Below are 20,547 nucleotides of genomic sequence, written 5' to 3'. Positions count from 1 at the left end.
AGCGGACGATAGTGAATGGATGTATGTTTTCCTCATATGTGATGACGTATTTACTATCTTGTTTAGCTTTACTCGAATTATTTTAATCAAAAAATAATGAAAAATTAAATAATTTATCTAAAAATAAAAATAATTTTAGACAAATAGTTAAAAACAAATAGATTTTGCTTATATAAATGTATATATTTATTTATATGCATATTTAGGAAAAATCTGTAAAACTCAGATATTTTCATAGGAATCGGCCGCGTTTCTATTACATCATAATTTGCTACTACTGTAATGTATAGATATGTATATGTATACATAACATACGCATTTACGCAATTCTGAATACGATCACGAAATTTTCAAATTTATTTCGATGCCTTTATTAAATTATTGAAAATATTCATCGATTACGTACGAAATTTTGATCAAATTTATATCTTGAACATATTGCAGTCTTTAGGAGATAGAGCAGGTAAGTTCACTTAGTGGCTTGATGCTAGATGCACTTGATTGTATAGCCAGTAAACCATGTGAAATATGTACACGGGTAAAAGCTATAGGGTGGGAGATTCCTCCTTCCAAGTCCTGTACACACCACCGGTTCTTGCCTTTATTCAAACCAACCATCGAATCAAGCTTGACCACCATATACTCAATATATTATTCCAATGGGTCAAGATAATCTTTCTTTTCTCCCTGTAGATGTGGTTGCTTTTGTACATCTTCTTTCTTTATCTTCATTCTGTTTTACAGATCTTCTTTCTGCTCCGTCGGTATCCTTTTTTTTCTCGACTCTCTTTTTTACCTTCCTCCTTAATCGTTATCCTGCAGGTTACTTATCACTTTTTATTTGAAAATGCGCGCGGCTATTTTTAACCTGGGCATTCTTCTTTCTCGTGGTCTTATTTCATCCCAGCTCGTCTTTCTTCGTACGCTTCTTCCATTCTTCGAGTAAATAAAAATGCAACCCTAGTTGAAATTTCTTTTACTTAACTGTTTCCTATTTTTGAAATTATTATTTTATTTTGTAATAACAATATTTTGTAATTGATTTTGCAAACAATAAATAATTTGTTTTAGCTATTTTCTTTGTATTATATATATATATATAAATATGTACATTATAATATATATGTACATCGTCAAAGGTACTACATATAAATATTAAGTTTTTCGATGACAAAGAAATTATTTTCATAATTATTATATAGTTAACTGTAATTTTTTATTAATCTATTATTTATCTATTATATATATTTATTTATATATTTTTCAATATCGCTCCATAGTTGTATTTATGTACTATTATATGTACTGACATATAAAATTAGTAAACATCTAAATATAAAATTTATTTTTGTTTGTTTTCTTTAAAATGAAAGTTCTATGCATAACGATTTAATGAGACGAAATAAAAATAAATAATTTCAAAACTTCGCATCATTCATTCGGTATATAATGCAAAATAAAAAGGAATTAAAAGTTCATAATAACAGTTATACATATTTATTGCTGATGGTAATAGGTATAGCTGGAAGTAATTGAGTAGATTCAATATTAGCCAGGTCTGGTTAAGAATAGCCAGCATGGGAATCCCGTTTGACCACCTTGTGTGCCAGTTGCTTACTGACTAAATTAGGGTGAATGTTCCGTTGTATAAAATCGATCGTTATTATTTTATTGAATAATATTAAATTATTTAATTTAATCATTTCGATAAATCTATTATATTATACAAACATGAAACATAATCTAATTAAATAATAAAATTACAATCGTTATATTTCAATATATATTTATAATTATTTAATTTTGATATACATATATTTTTTATATACAAATTATTTATAAAATAAAATTACAAGTAGAAGATTAAAGTAAAAAATACTTTAAAAAATTTGTTTGAACAATTAAAGTTTTTTATGCATGTATTTTATTATTATTGTTACATGTTATATTGTTGTATAATATATAAACTCAAAAAATTATTTTCAAAAATTTGTGTGACAAAATACGAAAAAATATAAAAATGAATCTTGTAGTTCATTTGTATATTTTATATAAAAAATAATTAATTAATAATATGTAAATTTAATTACATAAATTATATATATTATTATTTATATAATTAGAATGAAATAAATGTAATTAAATTTATTATCTATTATATTTAATTATTATATATTAAATAAATTAGAAGTACATTGTAACAATTTATGTTTTAATTATAATTTAATTGTAAAAATGAATAATTTCTATATTATTTTAATTTATATTATAATATTATTTTATTTTTATATTATTTAATTTATTAGAAGGCATTAACAAATACACATTAATAATCTATATATCAGTCTGTAAAAATTTACAAATGATTATTAATAAAAATAAATATAATTTTGTATTTTATATTAATCTTACATTGGTTATAATTAATTTTCTTAAATTTATTATAACATTTTAATATTTAGTATTCAATAATATTTTTAATGCACATTTATTTAATATAAAAAAATTCATATATTAGGTATATTAATTTTACTTAATATTTATCAATACATAATAATCATTCACAAGTATAAAATTTTTTTATAATAAATTAATTATTTTCATTTTTTTACATAATACTAAAATCACACTAAAATAAAATACAATACTTGTGGATAAATAAATATATTTAAACAGTTTTTCAAGCAATTCTATGAATGCATCAAAATGTCATAAATTTCCATATTTTCCAAGTTTTAGTTATAATTTTAATGATAATGTTAAATATAATATAATACTTATAAAATTATATTAATTATTCAAAAACAAATTGTTCAAAATTTTCACATTAAATTTGTTTTGTTATTGGTCTCACTCTTTGTTAATATTAACTTATTATATTGTATTAAATGAAAATATATACATGCATTATTTACAAATAAATATTTTAAATAATATTGTAATTTGTTGATATATAAATTCAATATATAGGGATATATGTGTTCTAAGATAATATTAAATATATTAATATATTTAATATAAAACTTACATTGTTACCGATGTATTTTTAATAAAATATGTCAGTTATTTTTATTATTTATATAGTTAAAATTATACGATTCGTAAATTCGTATTATATATTCCATAAATGCTATTATATTAACTTGTTTTTAATTGAGTACAAAATATTTATGATATTCGTGAGATTGATATTATATATTTAAAATATTCGTTTCAAAATATTCTGTATAAATATTATTATTAAAAATATTTCAAAAATCCCTTATTTATAATTGTAAATTTCAATTTAATTGTTTTTAGTAATAATGAAGATTCTATTTATTCCATAATTTTGTTTGTAATTCAATTATTTTATAACTTTTGTACCATTTTATTGGTACAAAAATTTATTATTTAAGAACACATTAGGTATTATAACATACAACATTTCTTTTTATTTTTCTTATAATTTAGTTCTAATGGTGGTCTTTCAGACAATTGAAATTTTCTGACAATTCTCACTAATTCGTGAAAAGCTTGATCAACATTCATCCTTAATTTTGCACTACATTCAATGTAAGGAATTTTTAATCGACGAGCTCTGTTTTGTGCTTCTTCAACTTCAATCTAAAATAGTTAACATTAAGATGTATTAATTTCACATTCTTTATTTTAAAATATAATCATCTCATTGATTTCTTTCTATTTTATTTACTTACAACTCTATGATAATCCAAATCAGCTTTGTTACCAACCATAAGCATAGGAAACTCTTCTCGATCCTTTACTCTAAGTATCTGCTTGTGAAATTTTAATATTTCATCAAAAGATGAAAGATCAGTTATTGAAAACACAAGAAGGAAACCTTCACCACTTCTCATATATTGTTCTCGCATTGCACTAAATTCTTCTTGACCTGCTGTATCTAATACTAAAATTATATATTATAAATATTATTTTTAGTATTAAAAACATTCATTACAAATTTTATATTAATATTAAAAACAATATTAATATGAATATATATATATTGTTATTTTTTTATTAAATGTTTATAAATTGACCATTCTAATTTTTTCATAAAATATTCATTCTAAAATTGAATAAATAAGGAATTATAATCTTACAATAACAAACCCATGATTCATTATGGAACTGCATGAAAATTAACATAAAATAAGTTATAAAAATTGTATAAATATATAAAATACAATTGTACAAATAATTAATATTAATTGAAATAATAATTAATGCATTTAATAATATTACATTTTTATTAATTTACTTACTATCAAGTTTTGCAGGAATATCATCAATAACACATTGTTTGGTATAAGAATCTTCAATTGTTGGATCATAATCAGTTACAAAATAACTCTGAAAGATATTGATAAAATTAATCCAAAGCTAAATACAATACAATCATAAATCACAATACAAATAGCATTAAAAAATATAAAAATATTTTAAATTTATATTATATAAATATATAATTATAATTATTAGCTTTGATATTATTCTTTGAAATTTTCATGAAAAAAAAATACAAATATAATAAAAAAAAATTATAATATAAATGTATATATATATACATATATACATATAAATATATATATCAAAATGAAATTATGCTATATTTTTTTTATGCATATTAAATATATAATGATATATGATATAATTTTATGACTACAATCCTATCCATATTTGTACATAACATAATTGATAATAAAAACAAACTTTTTTTAATAATGCAGAAATAATTTTAAAAATTGTTATTATAAAAATATAATATAAAAATTTTTTTTACTTCGATTATATCAATATTATAATATATCAAATAAATATATTATTCATATTTCTTATTTGAATCATAAATAACATAGGATGCATAAAAATGACAAATTTACTAGATATACAAATAACTTATATATGTTAATATATATCATATAAAATATGTATATATGTATATATAATAACGTATGTATACAAACATAGATATATATGTCTAAATATACATTCATCTACACCCACGTATATACGTGTGCTTGCACCTATTGGCCATAAAAAGTACTTACTTGAATGAATTGTATTGTGATCGCAGATTTTCCGACACCACCCGCACCAACAACAACAAGTTTATATGTCTGCGCGTAACTTTGTTTGTCACCCGATTTCGACATTTTTCATATAATTACCGAAATATATAAATTTGTGATTGAAAAAACTCAGTGACACATATTGATAACAGTACGACAAAATATAGAAAAATATAAAATTGAGGCGCATTCACATACGAACATATACGAACTTTTTTACGAGAAAGCAAAATAAATTAAATATTGCATATTTCGTTATTATCATTCACTATTTAAGCGCGATTAAACATCATAAATCTTGTATAAATTCGAACTTACTAAAAACCATACTAACGAATGAAACGAGAGAGATACTAGAAGAAATATCCCCACCTCTATACTATACATGTATATTGTATCATGCTATTTCGATTGATTGCGCAGTCGCTATTACAATACCGCCCTCTTATGCGCTAATGTCTATCTCAAGTATGTTATGAAGAAAATGATTTCAAAATCATTCAATTTTATATAGTGCTAAACACAAAATAATTTCATTATGTATATTATTTCTTAATATATTTAGTGATATTATTTTTGGGAACGATCCATTTTTAGGAAATCTTTATTCAATGTTAAAAAAGAAAAGATTTTAAATAAAACTTTATCTGTAGTCATATTATGTGTTTAATATAACAATATTACATAATTAAATTATATATTATTATATTATTCAAAGTATGCATAGTATTTGGTAGGTACATATTAATATAATTTATAACATATTTTAATGAATAATAATAAGAGCGTTAATTTATAATAATTATTTATCATAATAAAAATTTACCATTAATCTTTGTAAATTTTTATTTATTTTAGATAAATCGAAATTGATAAGCTTTCAAATTAATAAACAATTATACTACATCATTATTATTTAATTTAATTACGCCCATCCATTATCTCTTAAATATCCTTCTTATCATTTGATTACAATAACTGACTATTAAATGTTAATTTGCAGATTTTTAAAGAAAATCATTTAAAATAAATAAATCAAATTATCACAAATAATAAATAGAAATTACTTAAAAGTATAATAATAATAATAATTGTAATATAAAATATAAGATATTGTATATTATAAAAAGTGTAATACTTTATGTTAAATATCTTTAAAATTAATCAATATTAATTATATAGAAATTCAATCACAAATTGAAAATAATAAAAGGAATAAATCATTGATATATATTAATAATTTTGAAATTTGATTTTATTAACGAATTCTCTAAAATAGCATTACCGATTTGAAGTTTGAATAAAAATTGTCGAACTCAATTATTTAACAATAATTTGAACAGATAATAATTGAATAAAATAAAAATCCTAAAAAATCATGTTGCTCGATATTTTAATATTTTTTTACTACATCGGAATCGTTCCATTTTATATTTGGTCATTTCATAATATTTTTACCATTATTATTTTTTCAACAATCATCATGTATTATGATAGAGAATTGCAAAGATACAAAAGGCACGGGACTTTATTTCGAAGATAAGCGCTTTTCGTATAAAATATACCGACAATGAATCGCACGATTGTTTGTATGTTAATTTTTTTTTGGTAAATGAAACGTACGATGCAGCTATCAATATACTTAATACAAATACTATGATGAAAAAAAGCGCTTTTTAATAGAATTATAAAATTTCTTCTATAATTGTTTATTTGAAAATTTGATATATATCGATTCAATTCTGTCTATTCTTCAAATGGAATTTCTTTTTTAACTTGAAAAATAAATTGTTATTGATGTTATTAATTATTGTAATTTATCGTATACTCTACTAATTGTAAACGACGATAAAACATGTAAATCGATGCACATCAAGATTTGTTTTAAAATTTATCAAAGAAAATAGTTGAATCTCATCGTTCTTCATAAATGACATCTACACATTGTTTGAAAAAATTAACTTGTACTAAATAGCGAGAACAAAAATTTCTCAAACTAATTATGGTAACTAAATAAAAAATTAATATAATCAAAAAATTAAATAAGTTTAAAATTATTAAAAATAATTGTTTAAACACTCTCGAAATTGTACGTGTATTATGATATTTAATTATATTAACTTGTATCTTTAATCTTAAATACAAAGGTATACAAATGTCTGTATAAATAAAATATTTATCATATAGTTGTAAAGCAAGGTATTTTAATTAATATAAATGGGAACACAGAAACTATAAAAATTTATATATATATATATATATGTATAATTTTGGAAATATCTCACTATTTTTAATCATTGCTATTGTAATGCTTAATTAAAAAAAAAATTTCGGTACATGGTCTTTTCATTTCTTTTTCGTTTTTCTGTTAATGATTCCTTAGAAAATGTTTAGCATAAAAAATTTAACTATTTAGAAAACAATCCATTATAAGAGAAATTAAACAAAAGATAACTGTTATTATCAAAAAATGAACATATATAAAATCAGACATTTTTTTTTCTAATTCATGTTTCACAAAGCTTTCATTATACACGGTATAGTTGCATAGTATGTACAATTTTTTTCCTGCTATTTTCCTTTTTCTTTTTTACATAACACATAGTATTATTTAGTTATTACAGAAAATGTTAATATGTTTTAGTTCCAGTGTCTTGATTTTTAATGAAATATTTACATTTTCAAATAATTAAATCTTTTTTTTTTCATTTTTTTCTCGTTTTTTTTTCCTTTTTTTTTCTTTTCTTTTCTAAAAGAATTAGTTTTGAAATATTTGTTGCATTGCACTGGAACATTGGACATTGCACGTAAAGTGTCTTTTTCCGGCAATAATCGTATATATTTATGTACTTTTATTCTAATTTTTTTAAAACAGAATGTTTTTCTTTTTTTAATAGAATGTTTATTCTTTTTCATTTTACTATATTCATAATGTATGAAATAAAATTGAGATAGAAAAATTTACAACGTACTTGAGTTGTATTACCCTTGCTAGAAGTATATATGCAACATAATACCTTATTAGACAAATATCTTTATTTTTAAACTTTAATTAAGGCCCCGTTATATTCGGTTCGACTACTTTTACCACGCGCAAAAGATTATATTTCATATTACATTTAAGTGACAATATCTGTACATTTTAATAAATACTTTAAATTCATAAACAAAATATTATGTCAAAAAGCATTTGAAATATTATAGCGTTATTTTTTGCATGGTATGTATCTTGCCATAATCATTCCTTATACTTTTTGTCTAATATTACTCTTCAAAATTTTTGTCAAATAATATTTAGTTCAATAAATCAAATATTATTTTACAGTAAATAAGGTAACTATCTTTAATTTTTTTTATATATTTTAATACTTCATATCATTATAGATATTTTTCCGAAAATAATTTCTTTTATGCATAGGCCAAAGTGCACTATTTGATTTAAATTATGTGCCTCTCTTTTCTTAATAAATAAACAAAATTATTCATATAATTTATAAATAGTAATCAATTATATTATATTGTTTGACACATAAAGACCTATACAAGTTTTTGTCAAAGAAAAATTTTTTCATTTATACCATTTTTAATTGGAACATCCATAAAAAATTTAATCATAATAAGTTTAAAAAAACTTATTTGCAAATTTTAAGTGCTTTCATTTAAAACTATTTAATAACATACTAATATTGTTTCTTTCATAATCTAAAACTGATTTTTGCTAGTATTTGTTTAATATATTATTTAAGCGATAATGCTAATAATAATGGTGATGATAGTAATAGATTAGTTTTGTGATAAAAGAGAAGCATTCAAAAAGTACCTTTTGGACTCAAATACATTGTCACAGGCATTGAAGCTAAATGTTACATCAGAGATCCCACATTATGTTTTTTGATTTTTTATATTTCATCTTTTTTATATTTCTGATCTATGTAAGAAATGTTTTTATAGAACATCAATAATAATGATGATGCTGATGATGATGATGATGATGATGATGCTGATGATGATGATGATAATAATAGTGATAATAATGATAACAATAACAATAATAATAATGATAATTTTACGACAGTTTTTTATGAAAATGATAACGATAAGGACGATGATGAAGATAACGACACTGATAACATTGATAATAATAGTAAATGAATTTTTATGTAAAATGAAGTTAATGATTGTTACGAATTTCATTGAGAATGATAGTTATGTTAAAAATGATTGCCAGTTATGTGTGTGTGTATATATATATACACACACACACACATACACACATATATATATATGTGATTGTTTTACATTTTTAAAATGACAATTTGAATAATAATGGGGAAATCAATAATGACAATAAGGGTGGTAGTAACATGAGCACTTGTAGAAATAAAGAGCAATCATAAATTGCAATAGAAATCGATTTAATAGACTGATCATTGATCAATCTCTTTAATATTTGCAGGGATTCTTCACAAGTTTCAGGATAATAGTAGAATAAGATAATAAAATTATTAATCAATAATAACATAAGGCAATATGTGGAGGATCTGGCCATTGTAACTGGGCCTTGCTAGCATCTGATGCCATTCTCGAAACTCTTCATCAGGTTGGCTATACACATTGTTTACACCATTGATATCTCTCACATCTTCTTTCGTATCTGATTTTTCATTAAAAGACGAAGTTAAAGATGATAGTTTTGGTTGGAAGTTTCCATTCAGTCCTTCTACACACTGTGTATGTAACCTTTCTATGTCCTCTGCAGTAACTTGTCTAGGTGGATATTCAGAACTATTTCGATCTTCAGTTGATTCAATTTCACACTCACTCCAATCTATTGAATTTGGATCTATAGGTGGTAACTTAGCCAATATTTCTTCAACTGTGAGATCTCGACACTGTTCTGGTTGATTTTTTTGAACATTTGTAACTGATTTTTCTTTGAACACTACACCTGATTCGTCACACTTAGATGGTACATCATGACAGTTTTCTGTTGGTTTTAACCGACTTTCTGCTGAGACTTCAGAAACTGTATTTCTATGGGACAAATTATTCTGAGGACAACGAAGGAACTTTGATACTTGTTCGTTGCTATTTCTCAGAACTTCCTCCATGCTGGATGATTCTACACTTTGACTAGGTAGAGCACTTGAATTAATGCTAGAATTGGTGCCGCGTGCCCGTAGATCAGCCAGCAATTCTTGAGTGGTTTTTAATTTAGGATTCCTTGAAATACTAGCTAGTTTTTCTTTTACACGATCTTCTAAAATTGGTTGTTTCTTTACAGATTTACTGCCTTTTTTTCTACCACGTTTCTTTGGCCCTGAATTTTCAGGATCTGTGGAAGACTCCGTAAACTGATCAGAGATTCTTTCTTTAAATATGGGGCTAGGCACTTGCATATTTAAATTACCGCTTATATTTTCGCCATTTAGACGTTGTTTTTTAACAAAGGGTTCACTTTCGGTGATTGAGTCTGAATCATGGTGTTGATAATTGTGTTGGTCCTTAAAATCATCTTTTCGGAGACGTTTGTTTGAACTGTGAGTTCGTGGCACTGCTTCTGTTGAATGATGTTGGCTTGAAGAACCAAGCATAGGTGGCACATCAGAACTTGTTCTGTGATTGCTGGTTACTGTAATTGACTGTTTATTTGATGATGCATTAGGAGAATGTGAATGATCACTATGCACAGATAGAACTGGACTAAGTACCTGTAATTGAAACAATATAATAATATTTAATAAATATATATTATTATCCTATTAATTTAATATTAAACATTATTATGTATAATTTAAATAAAAACACTAGTATTTTCTATTTGAATAATTAAATTGTACAATTAATTTATATATATATAATTTATATATTTTGTAAACTACTTTATCATATAAATTTAAAAAATATATGCACATATTTTATGCACATATTTATATAATTTATATTTTAAAAATTACATATTATACAAATTAAAAAAAAATTTTAATGACTTACTCTAAGTGGAGTACTATCCCTTAATAATGGACTCTGAGGTGGTATCAGACCTCTTAATGCTGGACTTTGTGGTTTAAAACATCTTAATGCAGGACTATGTGGTTTTGCTCCATTAAGAGCAGGTGGTGCTGTATCTGCTGGTGTAGGTTGTGGAGTAGAATGAGCAGAAGGTAAAACCATATCACGCCATCGTCGCACCAAATCCTTTGCTCGTTTTGCCAAGGCATCATTGCTTGTTTTACGTCGAAGTTCATTAATATATTTTCCAAGTCTTGTAACCTGTTATAATTGAATATTATAATTTATAATTATGTAATTAATATAAGATGATTGAAGATAATTGAAATGTAATTTTATCCACCTATAATAGATATAATATAACTTTTGAAAAAACATGTTTAATAAATTATATTTATAGAATCTTCACCTCAAGCACTTCTTTAGTGATCGCCGTCTTTTCCAGGGCCGTAACGACATCCACAACAGCACCCATGTCGATGACCTACAAATTTTCATAATTATATTTTTGTATTAATATGATCTATATTGAATTATTATAATTCATTTATAAAATAATTATTTACCATAATATTAATAATATATTAATAAATTCTATAAATTATTATTATATATTGTACATAGAATATTAATAAATTTTCATTGCACTGTATAAAATATATAAAAATAAATCTTATTTGTCTTATTTGATTAATTTTAATTGTTTATTAAAATATTAAAAATAAAAATAAATAAACAATGAACTTATTAATATTTAATAAAACATTTGCATGTATTATTTTACAAATTATATTGTTACATAAATTAATATTAATAAATTTATTATAAATTTAATTCATTAAAATTAATTATAAATTTTATTACATTAAGCAATTAAAAAAGACTTAATACTTAAAATACTTTAATATAATACTTTATTAATATACAGAAAGTTTTGAAATTGTGATAAATTAGTAACACTTTACATCATTCTCTTTTAAGTTAATTATCACCTTAATAATATTATATTTTTAATATTTACAACATAATGACAATATTATTAAAAACATAACAAAGATTATATATATATTTTTTTATTATTTGATAATATTAATTTTATAATGAAAAATTAAATTATACTTTAATATAATGATCAAATTACCTAAATGCAAAAAATAAATAATATGATTAATATTAATACATTTTATATAAAATATAAAACAAATATAAGATACAAATAATCAACACGTGTCTACATACATTTCTTTAATCTCTAATAAATAATATATTCGATTCATGCTGATAAAAAACATTTATCGAAAAATTCAATTTAAGCGATGAAACGGCAATCGGGCCAAAAATGAGAGATACTTGAAACTTAAAATCTCAATTTGTGGATGCAATTATCTTTTTTGATAATATTTAAAAACGACAAATACTTGAAATTCATGGAAGTATGAGAATAATATGCGAGTTACTGCATGTACTCCAATTGAATGTAACAGAGTCTAAACTGTTAGAAAACAACTAGAAAAAGAGAGAATGAAAATGTTTTTAAGAAATTTCTTTGATTTTGAACATTTTACTATAAATATTGAGGTTATACTCCAGGTTGTCGACAACGCGTTTACGTTCGACGTGCACACACTCGTACAAAAAGAAGATTTGTCGACTGGCAGCTAACGTACACACAGGAAACATATTACTCACTCACACGCGGAGCCGCCACTACACTACATTCTTAGTGACTCTCGCGCACGCCACTGGTACAGGCACACGGCGCACGGGGGATCGAGAGTGGCCCGATAGCCGTTTGCGTGAACGGACGGACGGCGCATCGCGGATTCATTCCGCTACTTACATTGTATTCCTTATCAAGAGATTTCAACAATCTTTCGGTGAGCTCGGTGCAATATCTCTGCATCGGTGGGGCACACTTAGGGCCCTCGCAGGGAGATTAGGTTAGCGGAAAATCGGCTCCACGCGTCCGAGTGTCACGAATACGAGAACACGGGGAGACTTGCAATGGCGACTACTGAACTGTGCTCCGCTCGCATGCCCTCCCTACCTCCCAAGTGCCTCCTAGTCGCAGCCCATGCATCGTCCCTAGCCCCACGCCGCCTCATACTGCCAGGCAAACGCTACTAGCTCCTCTCGTGGTTGGATGAGACTCCTAACCGTTACCACACCTCCCTTCTATCCCCACTACTATCAAAACGGCGCTTAAATCGAGTACCAACTATTCGCAGTCAACTTCAAATAGCCGTTTTCCTTTATATTTTAATTTTATCGTTTTCTGAATTTTTCTTTAAAAATTTAATAATATATATATTTTTATATTTTTTTTTTATATTTTATCAAATAAAATTATATATAAAAATTATATATAATTTTGACTAAATAAAAAATATGAAAAAAAAATAGGAATATAATGAAAAATATTTCTTTATTAATAATTAATAATTAATAATTATTATAAAAAATTTAATGTTTTAATAAATAATGTAATATAATAATTTATAAAATTTATAAATATTGAAAACAATTATTGATTGTATTCAATTCATTATTATATATACATGTTTGAGAGTACAAATTTATAAAATTTTTAAATAAATTATTATAATATTTTCTAATATATCATAATTTTATTAATTATAATTATATTTTTGCTGACAAAAATTATATTATATCTGTTTAATCAAATTTGTAATATTCGAAGAATAAGTTGAAATTAGATGAAATTTGTACTACCAATATAAGAAACGTAATATAACCATATTTATTTGCATGTACAATGTATAATGAATTTTTATATATGTGTATGTGTGTGTGTATATATATATATACACATATATGAATATATATATATATACATATATATAATAATATAACTAATTCAATTTTAATTATGTAAAAAATTTACAAATATAACAATAAAGTATAATTATTAAAAAATATTGATTATCTAGATTGAAGATTACAATTATATCATATAATTTTACTTTTTATATTAATTATATTAAAGTCTGTGTACATAATGTGTGCTTAAGAATAAGAAAAATTGTGTATGAATTAATAGCAATTTTTTATCAGAAATCAAGCAATTGTTTATTTTATTATCATTATTATTGTTCTTTATTGAAGTGATGTATGTATGTTGGTAATTAATAGTTTCCCATTTGGTATTCATAACCTAAATATTGAAAAATTTTCAAAAACTTAATATTTGTACTTATTTATACATTTTAATTTATTACCGTTTTCTATAATTCAAATTAGTAAAAGAATTACGAATAAAAATATCTAGTGAAATTATTAGCATTAAATTTATCTGTTTTAATATTAAATTATTGAAAAAATTTTTATAATTTTACATAAAATTATAAATTCACGAATTTTTTCTTATGTATAAACTAAGATTTTTATTTTGTTTTGAAAATGGATTATTAAGATTAAAAAAGAGGTAAATATTTTCCTTTGTATTACAAAAAAATCAAGTTAGTGATTGTATGATGATAAATCTAAAGAAAATTGCGCATGTATTATTTCCATGAACATTTCTTGTTGCACAGTGAATATGTTTTATTAAAATGATTTGCAAGCTACATCTAATCATATAATTGTATGTAAATGTATAAATTCAAAAGTATAAAATGAAATTTTTAATAATAATTTAAAATTCAAATAAATTTATCTTATTTATTGTAAAATATTATATTCAAATAATGTTTGATATACAATTTAATTTTATTAATTTTATGAAAATTTAGTAAATTATTAGATGTTATATTTTATTATATATATATATATATATATTTTTTTTAATATGCTAAAGTCTCTGATTAAATCTTTGACATTAATATTTTGCATCTTTATATCTTCTAGTTACGAAAAAATACATATAATAATTATTTATTTAATATAATTGCATGATATAAAATAATTAATTATTTTTCAATTAAATAAGATTAATAATATTTAAATCTAATCTATTAAGAAAAATTAATACAATATGAAAATTGTTGAAATTTTAAAATAAGGTTAACTAAAACATATGTTTGCTAATTCCTCATATATTCTTATATTAAGACTATTTTGAAAATCATTAGTTATATATAATAATTTACTTTATTTGTTTTATATTTATAAGTATAATTATTGTATAATTGAAGGATATAATAATGCATTGCATACTAATTTTTTATTGAATTATTTTAAAATAATTATTGTTGAATTAAAATAATTTTAATTACATATTACATATATTTCATAAAATATTTATTATGAATTGATTTACATGGAATTATCATTAAAAGATTAGTGATATATAAAAATAAAGCTTTCATAATGCGTTATTTACAATTATATTTATTAATAAAATTTAATTTATATATATATATATAAAATGTATATATATATATTTTATAAAGAAGTATGACACAATATCATATTCTAAATGATATATATTTTAAAATTATATAGCAAAATTAGACCACAATAATATTATCAAATTTATATAAAATAAATTTTATTTAATTAAACAAATTATTGAAACAATAGATTGCATCTTAAAAAGATTAAAATTTATTTGAAGATTTATTTATTAAGAATTATCTCAATAATAAAAATTTTATCAAAGTTATTTGATTAATGTAATAATAAAAATATCTTTCATTTCGATACATTTATCATTATGTGTAATATTTTTAATTTTCTATAATAATAAAAAAAAAAAAAGAGACGGAGAAAAAAAAACTTTTTTGTATATAATTTTAATAATTTTTTTATAATATTTTTCATCTTTAAATTTTTTTATGTAATTTACATTTTAGTAATTATTTTTCATATTAACTTTATATTAAAAATATAAGACACACATATCTATTTTTTAATTTCATATCATTTTTTATGTACATTTTTATTATAAATTATTTGCATCTTCTAAATTTTTGATTATAATCAATAGTTTATATTTATAAGATATCATATATTTTCTTAAATAAAAAGATAATTAATTTTTTAGTATTTTATTATAATAGTTGCTACAATACTTTACTAAAGTTAAATTTTTATTATCATAAATCATAGAATTTATTTAAATTTCCAAATTATATTAATTTTATATACAGTTTTGCATTTTATAATTCATAATTCACAAAAATAATTTTTTTAATAATTTGAAATCATAAGAAAATATATGTGAATAAAATATTTTTCGGAAATAATTTTTATTTTTATATTATAAATGATTTGATTAACTTTACATTTGATACTACATATAATAAATTTTTATAATTTATAAAATAAATTTTACATTAATATTATAATATATAATAATATTATAGATACATTATTTTTACTAAAATTTCATTTATTTTATAATTGATTAATTTGATGTAATATCTTTTATCTATTTACAGATATTTTGTTAAATTCAATGAAAAATATATTTATTGTTCAAAGCAATAAATATTGTAATTAAAATGAACATTATACATTACTAATATTTATTTATTATTATATAAACATATTTATAAGGATAGAAAATAATTAAATAATTGAATAATTTTTTTTACTTTTATTTATCTTCTAATAATATTAAAATTTGCATTAATATATGATTAAATTTTCATTTCAACAATAAAATAATTTTAAAAATTTTGTAAATTCTAAGATTGAGCATATATATAATAATTTCAGATTGTTTAATAAATCTTTTAACATTCAATGATCAAATTAATAATTACAAGAAAATAAGACTAAATTTAAAAATTTAGAAATTTTTGTAAAACATTATATATTTAAGGAGATTGCTTGAAAGTATTAACAAAAAGATTCCAAAGTTTCAAATATCATTACTTAAATTAAATTTAATTATTCTTCGATATAATAATTTCAAAAAAAATAAATGAAAGTATCTATAAAAGTTATATTATTAATTTGTATCAAATGATGATTATTTTATCAATAAAATAATTCTAAATTTTTTTACAAATTTTAGAAAATTGCTTCAAATAATTTATAATGTATTGTTTCATTTTTAAATGAAACAATAATAATATTATCTTTATTTAATATTTTGTACACTAGCTCTAAGACATTCAAAACTTCACTGAAAGATTTTTTTTCTTTTTGGTTTACAGTGAGCAAGTGTCTTGAAAATAAATATTTATATAATATTTAATTACAATGAAAAAATTAATTCTTGTCAGAATAAATATTGGATTACTGTTGGTCAATGATGAAGGCTTCCAACTTTCAGTTTTTTTGATTGACGTACAGTTCTGCTTGTTTCACTGTCTGATGATTCAGATTCTGTGTCATTATATCCCGGCATTGCTACACCTTCTGACTTTGTGACTTCACAAGTCTCTGCAGCAAAATTGCCTGTTATTTTTGCTTTTTCAAGTGCCCTAACTACAAATAAGATAAAAATTAAAAAGTTATGATATATAATTTCAATTAACTTAATTAATATATAATATTATATTAATTAATTTAAATATATAATTATAATAAACTAACAATTTTTATATAAAACAATATACATAATACAATACATAAAATATTTAATAATATTTTACATATCAAAATGCATAATTATAAATTTTTTAATGAAAATGAAATAATTAATTACAAATAATTATAATATCTTACTTTGAGATTCTAAGAGGCTATTTTGACGTTTCAAGTCATCAATATCTTGTTGATGTGAAGAATTTTTACGACGCATGAATTGTATATACTCTGCAGCTTTTTTGAGTATTTGTGCTCTACTTGCAACTTTTTCTCCTTGTAGAACAGGTACTGAATCTCTAAGGCTTGAGAAACTATCTTTAATGTGATCTCTACGCTTGCGTTCCAATGCATTATGATGTGCCCGTTTTTCAGCCTGAATTATATTTTTTATAAAAAAAATAATTAAAAATTATTATATCAAATTATATTAAAAAACAAATTATGTAAAAACAATATTTTTAAACTTTTATATTATAATTATTATGAATTTTTAGATCTTTATTATTAAATATGATATACATCCTAATTTTAATTTAAATGTAAAAATTATAAATTTAAAAATTAATATATAAATCAAACATCTTGATGCATTTCATCTTTTAAATTAAAAACGATAAATTATATTTAATAAAATATATCTTTTGGTAAATTAAATGGAAAGCGTCTATCTAACCTTAACAACATTTAAAATCTATCAATTCGATAGTAAAATATATATATATTAATAATTAAATTAGAAATGTTAAAAATATAAATAGAATTATAAAAGAAAATAAATAAAATAAAAATAAACAATGAACTTACTTGAGAATAATATTGGGTATTATTTGAATGCCTTTGTCTAGAATCGGAATCATCACCTTCCTGAAAAACAATGTTTTTAATAAAATTTATTGAAAGAGTAGTTGTAAAGACTTACATCGCTCTCAATGTCGATATCTCGATCATCGTCACTCATTATAATTTCCTCGGTTGCCTGAGTAATTGGTAAACAAAAGTTCTTATTGAGTGTTTAAAGTAATATATATGCATGTATGTCATATAGTAACAACGTAGAATGTAACAGAAAATCATGAAAATCCCTATAATTTACTATTTTAGTGATTTTATTTCAAAAAGATGCAATATTTATTTATTAATAATTTAGTAAACATATAAAGAATTTTATAAAAAATAATTAATATAATATTGAATTTGTATAAATTTATTATTTTTCCATATTATGCAATATAATATAAATTATAATATAACAAATGTGTAATATTTAAAAATGCATAACAAATAATAGTAGTATTATTGTTATTATTTTTAAATTATTCTCTTGTAATAACTATAAACAATTAAAAAGAGATATATATAAAATAAGAATTTGTAAATTTTAGTCTTGATTAAATTTTTTTCTATATTAAAAATTTGTTAGGTCAAATTAATATCTTTTAATAATATTTGATTGATGAATAAAATATAAAAATAACAATATTAAGTTTAAGAATTTAAAGTTATTGATAAAAAAAAAATTACGATATTTTACTTTGATCTATATATGATTTGATAATGATAATGATTTCATTCATAGTCCATCTAATAAAAAAAATGTCATTTTTATTGTTAGTGATTTTATATACAGGGTATATAAAATCTCATTGGCTACATTCCGCCGAACAAATCCAAGCAACATCTCGAAAAAAGTGTATTAAATAGTATATTTATTCATTTATTTATTTATTGTTCGTGATATAATTCGATATCAATAAAAAATTCAATATAATTTGTTATCGATAAAAAAATATTTGTTATATTATTTAATTTCTTCGTATTAAGTCGATCGCTAACACAGCTAACACTACTGATTAGGCAATTGCATTCGATGATTGGTCAATTTTTTGTTAATAAAAAAATAATAATTGTTAATAAAGCCGTAACAAAAGTTTTTGCAAAGGAAAATGTTGCTTGAAATTATTTTAAAAATCTCAAGTTTACAAGGATGTTTTTATATTTTTGACACCCTGTATATATACGTCTTATTTATGTTATCATTTTTACTGATATCAAATAACGTTAATAATTACAAATTAATGTCTGATGTATAGATGAGTTAGAATATTTTCTAAACTTTATTAAAGACGAAAATTAATTAGATATCGGAGTCGTTTTATGAAAGTATAAATTTTATGGATGAAATATAATGAGAAAATAAGATGGAAAAGAATAGAGATAGGATAAGAAACAGTTAGCGCCATCTTTTGAGTATATACAATATTTCTTCAAAAACAGGATATAAGATAGAGCAAGAATGGATTGTTAGTGTCATCTCTTAAGTAGTAGGAAAAACATCTTTTTACAAATAGAGTAATAGATAAAGAAGAATTGATGATTAGCGCCATCTCTTGATTATTTTTAGAAAAATGATCCTTTGAAAAGATATCTTTAATACTCAAGAGGTGACTAACAGTCGATTCCTATCTTATCTATGTTTTTCCTACTATTTTTTCTCTATATTTTATTTGCTGCATAGATTCCTTAGTTGAAATGGCATTATTTTTTTCTTTCTTGTCGTATAATTACAGACGAAAATTCGTTTGTTGTATTTATTTTTTTGCTATTTGTAATATAAATATTATTAAAATATGCTAGTTATTATCGAATATGATACAACAGAAATTTAATTTATCATGTTGTGTCGATGAAAGATTGTAAACAAAATATTAATTCGCAAAATAATTTATTTATGATTTAAAATTTAGAATACATCCTTTGTTTTATATATAATTCATTATATTTCATCATTTAATTCTTTGTAGCCATCTTTTATCATTATAAATTATATAGATATGAAAAATACATTGAAATGTTAGATCTAACATTTTGTCTGCGATTTCTCATATTCATATCAATATTTCTTACGTCTTTTGCAATTTTTGTACATAGAAATTACATTCAATTTCAACTATATTCATTA

The 20,547-nt window shown here is 21.9% G+C and overlaps 3 protein-coding genes across 7 annotated transcripts; all 3 read right to left on the bottom strand.

Annotated features, from left to right (window-relative positions):
• Positions 1-3,409: 3,409 nt before the first annotated feature.
• Positions 3,410-5,978, bottom strand: LOC409529 (ras-like protein 2). 2 transcript variants are annotated; one of them, XM_006568517.2, is made up of 5 exons: positions 5,055-5,978; positions 4,269-4,356; positions 4,107-4,134; positions 3,699-3,910; positions 3,410-3,606 (listed from the first exon to the last, which is right to left on the bottom strand). In XM_006568517.2, the coding sequence occupies exons 2-5, from the start codon at positions 4,335-4,337 to the stop codon at positions 3,412-3,414; spliced, it is 504 nt and encodes a 167-aa protein (XP_006568580.1). In that variant the 5' UTR covers positions 4,338-4,356; positions 5,055-5,978; the 3' UTR covers positions 3,410-3,411. The 2 variants fall into 2 exon arrangements, with proteins under 2 accessions (XP_006568580.1, XP_393035.1); XM_393035.6 differs by lacking the exon at positions 4,107-4,134.
• Positions 5,979-9,469: 3,491 nt separating this feature from the next.
• Positions 9,470-13,344, bottom strand: LOC725023 (mediator of RNA polymerase II transcription subunit 26). Of its 3 annotated transcripts, none has more exons than XM_003251191.4 (4): positions 13,135-13,344; positions 11,497-11,571; positions 11,070-11,348; positions 9,470-10,786 (listed from the first exon to the last, which is right to left on the bottom strand). In XM_003251191.4, the coding sequence occupies exons 1-4, from the start codon at positions 13,165-13,167 to the stop codon at positions 9,581-9,583; spliced, it is 1,593 nt and encodes a 530-aa protein (XP_003251239.1). In that variant the 5' UTR covers positions 13,168-13,344; the 3' UTR covers positions 9,470-9,580. The 3 variants fall into 3 exon arrangements, with proteins under 3 accessions (XP_003251239.1, XP_001120925.1, XP_006568582.1); XM_001120925.5 differs by having other exon boundaries at positions 12,928-13,343; XM_006568519.3 differs by lacking the exon at positions 13,135-13,344 and adding an exon at positions 12,653-12,778.
• A 3,740-nt stretch (positions 13,345-17,084) lies between these two features.
• Positions 17,085-18,660, bottom strand: LOC551131 (protein max). 2 transcript variants are annotated; one of them, XM_003251193.4, is made up of 4 exons: positions 18,508-18,660; positions 18,393-18,452; positions 17,727-17,961; positions 17,085-17,441 (listed from the first exon to the last, which is right to left on the bottom strand). In XM_003251193.4, exons 1-4 carry the CDS (start codon positions 18,544-18,546, stop codon positions 17,305-17,307), a joined length of 471 nt encoding a protein of 156 aa, XP_003251241.1. In that variant the 5' UTR covers positions 18,547-18,660; the 3' UTR covers positions 17,085-17,304. The 2 variants fall into 2 exon arrangements, with proteins under 2 accessions (XP_003251241.1, XP_623530.1); XM_623527.6 differs by having other exon boundaries at positions 17,085-17,486; positions 18,508-18,659.
• Positions 18,661-20,547: the final 1,887 nt, after the last annotated feature.

Source organism: Apis mellifera, linkage group LG8 (assembly GCF_003254395.2).
Source record: "Apis mellifera strain DH4 linkage group LG8, Amel_HAv3.1, whole genome shotgun sequence".
NCBI lineage: Eukaryota > Metazoa > Arthropoda > Insecta > Hymenoptera > Apidae > Apis > Apis mellifera.
This window is presented reverse-complemented; position numbering and strand designations above follow the sequence as displayed.

Coding starts and splice junctions, on each gene's coding strand:
- LOC409529 (XM_393035.6), bottom strand. CDS start 5,159: ATGTCGAAATCGGGTGACAAACAAAGTTACGCGCAGACATATAAACTT. Junction 4,357..5,054: donor TCACAATACAATTCATTCAA/GTAAGTACTTTT, acceptor AATATCTTTCAG/AGTTATTTTGTAACTGATTA. Junction 3,607..3,698: donor ATTTGGATTATCATAGAGTT/GTAAGTAAATAA, acceptor TAACTATTTTAG/ATTGAAGTTGAAGAAGCACA.
- LOC725023 (XM_001120925.5), bottom strand. CDS start 12,990: ATGCAGAGATATTGCACCGAGCTCACCGAAAGATTGTTGAAATCTCTT. Junction 11,572..12,927: donor CTCTTGATAAGGAATACAAT/GTAAGTAGCGGA, acceptor GAAAATTTGTAG/GTCATCGACATGGGTGCTGT. Junction 10,787..11,069: donor GGGATAGTACTCCACTTAGA/GTAAGTCATTAA, acceptor TTTCAATTACAG/GTACTTAGTCCAGTTCTATC.
- LOC551131 (XM_623527.6), bottom strand. CDS start 18,546: ATGAGTGACGATGATCGAGATATCGACATTGAGAGCGAT. Junction 18,453..18,507: donor ATATCGACATTGAGAGCGAT/GTAAGTCTTTAC, acceptor ATTGTTTTTCAG/GAAGGTGATGATTCCGATTC. Junction 17,487..17,726: donor TAGCCTCTTAGAATCTCAAA/GTAAGATATTAT, acceptor TCTTATTTGTAG/TTAGGGCACTTGAAAAAGCA.